The following is a 7,020-nucleotide window of genomic DNA, read 5'->3' as shown; positions in this document are numbered from 1 at the left end:
GTGGGCGGGGTTACCCTGCGTGTCATACCCAGCATCCACCACACGCTCTACCTCTCACCATTCATTGGGAAAGTGCGCGGTGACATCAGTGGTGGGTCACGTGATGCCTGTGATGCTAGGAGCACAGGAGTGGTCTGCTAAACAAGATGAGACAACCTACAAGTAGAGAATTTACTGTCTCTAGGTGGAGTGGAGCTTTGAAATAAGTAACCGCTACAGAGATGCACTAGTTTTTGTTTTGTTTTATTTTTTTTTATGCTGTTTTTTTTAGTTACAGAGTCCTTTAAATGCAGACATTTTTGCCAGAAATTGCACCTTACATGACACAATATCGCTCACGGATTGCAGAGCTGGAGTGACCACAGTGGGCGGCCTATGATTTCTCTTGTGCTGCCTAGAAAAATGGTGTTCTGCGCGTGCTCGGAAATGAAGTGTTGAAATCTTATGTTGAGAGAATAAATGTACATTTTAGCAGAAAGTAAGGACTCTTGTTTTCCTTCGGATAAAAGTGAACGGGAGAAGCGATAACCATTTAGGATAATATCCAGAATTTATGACGTCTGTCGTCCTCGTGGACGGCTCCCGATCGCGGCAGCATATTTCCTGTTTACATAAAGCATCACGTTCTACCGCTTTACGACCGCCACTTGTTAATATTTAATAGCGCCCATTAACGGATAAGTGATCTCGATGGGTCTTACTGTAAATTATCTTTGGATATCATCACTGCCTGGGATGAGCTGAACCGGTCCGCATAGTTGTTGGGTGAAAAAAATAATGAGTATAGAAAAAACAAATATAAAAAAAAAAAATCAGTTTTTTTTTATTGTATTTACATGGATTCCTTTTGCCTTTGTCTCCATTTTATGCCTTGAAATGATGGTAATTTAACTTCAGTATTTCTGCCGCTCATCCTCACCGGCAGGATAGACAGATATCTCAGTACATGTCCGGTGCTGTATATAAGCGTTGAGCGACTGGTTCGCTATTCTGCACCGACACACAGGACAGTATCTCCATAGTCTGGCAAGACACTGATGCTTTTTTTTTTTCATTTTCCTTCTAGAATTGGATGCTTCATGTTCCACCGAGCAGAGAATATTTGCCTTTATCTTCTCCAGTACTGTAAAAAAATAAATAAATAAAAGAAAAAATAAAAATTCAGGAAATGATCATCCATTACCTCCACAAATAGGCTGTAAATGACTTCTATTCTCAATTTTAAAGAGCTTAAATAATCCGAAAGGGAAATTCATTTATTGACCTTTTCCGAAAGAAGCTTTTGAGAAATGCAATTTAATGTGTGATTTATACGGTCGTGTAACCGGAATTTTTTTTTTTTCCTTTCTGTGAATACATAATACAACCCGGCTTCAGAATACACACAGAGATTAATTACACAGATCACAGTGCCATGTATCATTATTATACTGAATTTATGTAAGACGCCACTTAGGTACCATTAAAGGTGGCAAACGATGCGTGAGAAACCGGCTTTATGCGACTTCTATAATCAGCGCTCACTTATGGGCAGAATCTGCTCCTAGACATCCATCTTAAAGGGATTATCTAGGACTATATTATGTTTTTTACTGTGGGCCTAAGAACTAACAGGCCCAGTGCAGGGCAGGCATTGCGCTGAACTGCAGGCAGGAGCAGTGACTGGTCTGACCCGCCGCCCGATAGAACAGACCGGTAGTTGCTAACTAGTTAGTAGAGATGAGCGGTGTTCGACTAGAACTGTTCGCCAATCTCAAATTCGAGCTGTTTTGGGCGGTGTTCGACGAACGCGAACGATTTGCAAAAAATTAGGCTGTTCCGAGGTTTTGTTCGATAACGGTTTGTGCACCAAAAGCGTAACTGGATTTTTTCACATCATGCAGGGATTGTCTGCCACTCACTGTAATGTCACAGCCATGGTGGTTGTGGCATTACAGTGGTTGCCCAAATCGATGGGAACAGTGCTCACAGTGAAACATGAAAAGCCGGCAATTCAGCAGCGGCATACACCGGTATCCGACAATTTAGAACAGAAAGAATAGAGCATCACACATAGATTAGATAGATAGAAACATGTCAGTCACATATATAATAAGTACAGTGATAGTGTTGGTTACTGTACTTGTCATTTAGTGTTAAAATAAAGGATTTATTAAAAAAAAATTGGCGTGGGGTTTTAGTCTCTAGCGGAGGTTAAGCAGACGGCTGGGGCAGATGTTTGAAGCCTGGGAAGGGGGTAATACCCACGGAGCTTCCCAGGCTACTAATATCAGCCCCCAGCTGAATACCTAGCCTTTACTAGCTATTAAAATGGGGGACCCAAAAAAAATGACGTGTGGTCCCCCCTATTTTAATAGCTGGCAAAGGCTAGGCAGACAGCTGGGGGCTGATATTAATAGCCCAGGAAGGGTGCCATGAATATTGGCCCCCTCCCAGGCTAGAAACACCAGCCGTCAGCCGCCCCAGAAATGGCGCATCCATAGGATCAGCCTTTGCTAGCAATTAAAATAAGGGGGACCCCACGTCATTTTTTTTTAAATAAATCCTTTATTTTAACTCTAAATGACAAGTACAGTAATCAACACTATCACTGTACTTCTTATATATGTGACTGACATGTTTCTATCTATCTAATCTATGTGTGATGCTCTATTCTTTCTGTTCTAAATTGTCGGGTACCGGTGTATGCCGCTGCTGAATTGCCGGCCGGCTTTTTTAAAGAGTGTCTTCTGAGCAGTTTGTCAGCTTTTGGACACCTTTGAAGGTGTTTTCTGTGTGTTTTTATTTGCCTGCCATTGGTTTTAACGGTGTTCGACAGTGTTCTAAGGTGTTCGATGAACAGTTCCACGAACATCCCGGTGTTCGACGAACCGAACCCTACTAGTTAGCAACTACCTGGCTGTTTGTTTATTTTTACTATGAGCAAAAAAAACTATTTGGTCCTGGAAAACCCCTTTAAGGCTTCATTCAGAGGTCAGTGAAAAAAAAATGATCTGAGTATCATTAGCTTTTTGGTAGCTAATCTGAGAACAGCATGTTATATGGGCAGTAATGTGTCACTTACTGGGCTACTTGCTTTAGTTTTGATAAAATCCCTGTTTTATCAGCAGGAGATTTTCACTAGAGGACTAGTAAACCTGCTCTTATATAGTCCAACCACGCCCATGCTATTGATTGGCAGTTTTCTGCCTATGCACAGTGTACCAGAAAGCTGCCAATCAGTGGTGTGGGTGGGGTTACACAGAGCTCAGCAGTCAGAGAACTGGTAAGCTCTGCAGCAGATAAAACATTGATTTTTATCAAAACTGCAGCAAGCAGCCCAGTAAGTGACACATTGCTGGAATCAGGATCTCTGTCCCAAACTCATGCGGCACTTAGATGGTGTAGTAAAGTCCTGATGACAGATGGTCTTTAAAGTGATGCTCCATTTTTTAGCTATACTTTTAGCTAAGCTACATTTATCATTCACCGGATTGATGAAAAACGTATAATCGCTGGGAATTTGGCTAATAAAATCCCCCCACTAATGCCAAGAATGGGGGGGGGGTCGACAGTCCTGTTTAAACAGGGAGATAGTGAGCATGTACGAGCAGCATCTCCTATGGAGAGGGAATGAAGCAGCAGGGTTTACACAGTATTCAATGGGACCCCCTTCTTGTGAAATAAGGGGGGTCCTACAGTGGTGAATCAGGCTTATCATGCATGTGTTTGCAATGGGAGAAGCAGAGTAAGTAGCTGACAGACACCTCTGATGGCACTTTATAGGAGTCGGGATTCCCTACCGATGACCGGAGGGTTTGTACGATACGGTTATGCGTATGGGGGCAATCAGACCTTCAAGAATTCTCCCCACCCTCTGATCAGGAATAAGCCCGTACCCCTGTATGTACCTCTACACAGAGTTAATTTTACAAAAGATTTGATATTGGGCATTTCTGCAGGTGATCTGTGATGTAACACACATGGATACAGAAGTTATTTGTAGTAGCATGGACGTAAAAGCCAAAAATCCACTGATAATGGACTAAAGTGACCCCTCAACTGCACAAGATTAATTTCTAAGCCCCCGAGGGCAGACATTTCTCTGAACTTTGCTAAATTAGACATTTGTACCCTTTAACATAATAGCAGATCAAGGCGTCCTCCTAATACAGATAAGAAAATCAGATCCTCTCTAAAAGGTCATTTTATTTTATTTCTTCTGAAACCATTACTGGGTTTATCTAGAGGAGCAGACAAACACGATATCAGGTGAAGACCGTCCTCACGGGAGCTGTCATTTACACCTACCCGCCCGGGGCAGGAATATCAGGAGGTGAAGAGTGATCGTTAGAGCAATGCATCATTCATGTGGAAGTTAAACTTAGAATCTGAGGTCAGAAAAGGAGATTTTCTTTATAACACGTTTTCCTATCGAAGAAGAATTTTCTAGGGATGTTTAACTGTCCTCGCTATCTATGCTAAAAACAAATCCTGAAATATTGCAGTTTTCCCTCCAGAGCTCTCAACAGACTGACACTTCCTGTGCCTTTATCTGCACTGAGGACAGGGTCAACGCTCCGCTAAACATCGGAGGCAGATTACAGGGTGAGGAAGCTGATAACATGGGATCCACCGCTGACAACAAGTGATGGAAGTTCAGCTGCTCCTCCCTCCTCGGACGATGCTACCACGCCCCAAGTGCACTCCCAGCCTGATTTCCATATGGCTTCTAACAAAGATGAGCAAATCACTGGAGGGGCATCGAATTTGCCTTGAATTTTATAAAAAATTCAGATTCATTGGAGTCAGATTTTTTTAATATTCGCTTTGGGCACATCTAGCAAAGTGGCAGCTGCATGACCACAAATTTGCTGGATTATAGTAAGCTGGATGGAGTTGTGAACAAAAATCTTAAAACTAACCTCTTCTACACCTTCCCCGTACCGGTCCCACCGCTGCCGATCCACTGATCAGCTCTTCTGTCCTCTAGCTTATGTCTTCTCTCTTCCTTCCAGTCATGTCTTCTATACACTATCACATGTATTCTCTCTCCCTTCCAGTCAGGTCTTCTATTCACTATCTTATGTCTTCTCTCTCCCTTCCCGTCATGTCTTCTATTCACTATCGCATGTATTCTCTCTCCCTTCCCGTCATGTCTTCTATTCACTATCTTATGTCTTCTCTCTCCCTTCCAGTCAGTTCTTCTATTCATTATCTTATGACTTCTCTCCCTTTCGGTCAGGTCTTCTATTTATTATCTTATGTCTTCTCTCCCTTTCTGTCAGGTCTTCTATTCATTATCTTATGTCTTCTCTCCCTTCCAGTCAGGTCTTCTATTCATTATCTTGTGTCTTCTCTCCCTTTTGGTCAGGTCTTCTATTCATTATCTTGTGTCTTCTCTCCCTTTTGGTCAGGTCTTCTATTCATTATCTTATGTCTTCTCTCTTCCTACTGGTTAGGTCTTCTATTCACTATCTTATGTCTTCTCTCTCCCTTCTAGTCAGGTCTTCTATTCACTATCTTATGTCTTCTCTCCCTTTTGGTCAGGTCTTCTATTCATTATCTTTTGTCTTCTCTCCCTTTCGGTCAGGTCTTCTATTCATTATCTTAGGTCTTCTCTTTCCTACTGGTTAGGTCTTCTATTCACTATCTTGTGTCTTCTCTCTTCCTACTGGTTAGGTCTTCTATTCACTATCTTGTGTCTTCTCTCTTCCTTCCGGTCATTAAGCCTCATGCTGTCACGTCATTGACGTGGGGCTCAATGAATGGGAGACAAACCCATAAGGTAGACAGAGGACAGAAGGTTGAAGAGCGGATCAGAGGTAGAGTATAAGGAGGAGGAGTGGAGTATAGGAATTTTTTTTGGGTAAAACCCTTCCTGGCCAATTCAATCTGCAGCCAAATTATTGGATACAAATAAAAAATTTCCTCTTAAATTGAGTGAATCTATTGGAATATAATTTCACAAGATTCTACGTTAGATTTCTCATGACTGGCACATCGAATCGCTACGAAAAAAAGGTATAATTTTCATCGTGGGACAATTGTTGTCAACGATCTCCTTAATGTGAAGAAAAATACAATAACAATGACTAAATGTGAAGAAAAGTACAACAACAATGGCTAAATATATTTTGGTGCAAAAGATGAAAAAAAAAAAAAAAAGAAAAAAAAAAGTTTTCGACAACTCCTTGGTACTTTTTTTTGCAAATTATTTTTGTTCAGTACTAATTTTTGCTTTCCTTTTAAAGATTAACTAAAAACTTTATGTTGAATTTTTTTGTGTAGGCTATTTAATAATGCACATGTAGATTGGGTGGGGGTCCAGGTTCTGAGACCCCCACTGATCGCTCACACCACCTCTTAGAAGTGCACAGCTCAAGAAGCAGGATCCTACTCCGCTCTGTGCGTATGCTCAGTCAGGGGTCTTTTGAACGAGCATTGGGTTTTAGGACCCAGACACCCAATGACCTACATAGAATTAAAGGGCCCACAATTTATATTCAAAATTTCAACAAAAGTTTAGTTACTTGTTAAAGGTTTTATAATTATATACTTCATGCTTTTAAATAGATAATAAATTCCAAAAAATTTCAAGGGCGAAAAATTACAGATTTTGGGTTCGTACATTTCCTTTCTTGACCCAGTTTTTTAATTTTATTTGGCCAAGTAAAAAAAAAAAAAAAAAAAAAAGTGATTCCTGCACTCACTGTAAGTAGCTCGAAAATTAAAAGCAATAAAACTGGGTTGAAGTAGTAATAGGTAAGCTGTCACGCTGCCACACAACAGTCCACAAAGCATACGTTTAAGCAGATTTGTCATGCACCGACTGGCCGCTTCCTCAGGCTCTCGTAGTCCTGATTGCAGATTTTCTGACTGTACATCTAGCACATATGGGCAAAAGAAAACTCACTACAGACTGGATGCCAAAGTTCTAACAAAGCCTTGGCAGAGTCATTATTGAGAGAGTTTGGGGAGGGGGGAGTCTTATTGACAGACTCAATGCTCCATCCGTTCTCCTCTAAATTTTGGAGACAG

At 41.3% G+C, this 7,020-nt stretch overlaps 1 protein-coding gene across 1 annotated transcript in view; it reads right to left on the bottom strand.

Moving 5' to 3' along the window:
- Nucleotides 1–251: 251 nt before the first annotated feature.
- PIK3C3 (phosphatidylinositol 3-kinase catalytic subunit type 3) overlaps nucleotides 252–7,020 on the bottom strand; it is a 203,331-nt gene continuing 196,562 nt past the window's right edge. Inside the window, exon 25 of the mRNA XM_073680448.1 lies at nucleotides 252–1,123. Within this exon, the coding sequence (XP_073536549.1) occupies nucleotides 1,109–1,123 (15 nt within the window). The 3' untranslated portion in view covers nucleotides 252–1,108. The remainder of the gene's footprint in view (nucleotides 1,124–7,020) is intronic.

Source organism: Phyllobates terribilis, unplaced genomic scaffold, assembly GCF_046119375.1.
Source record: "Phyllobates terribilis strain yellow unplaced genomic scaffold, ASM4611937v1 Scaffold_1__5_contigs__length_1240528914, whole genome shotgun sequence".
In the NCBI taxonomy this organism is placed as follows: Eukaryota; Metazoa; Chordata; class Amphibia; order Anura; family Dendrobatidae; genus Phyllobates; species Phyllobates terribilis.
Note: the sequence above shows the minus strand (reverse complement) of the source record. Positions and strands in the feature narration are given on the sequence as shown.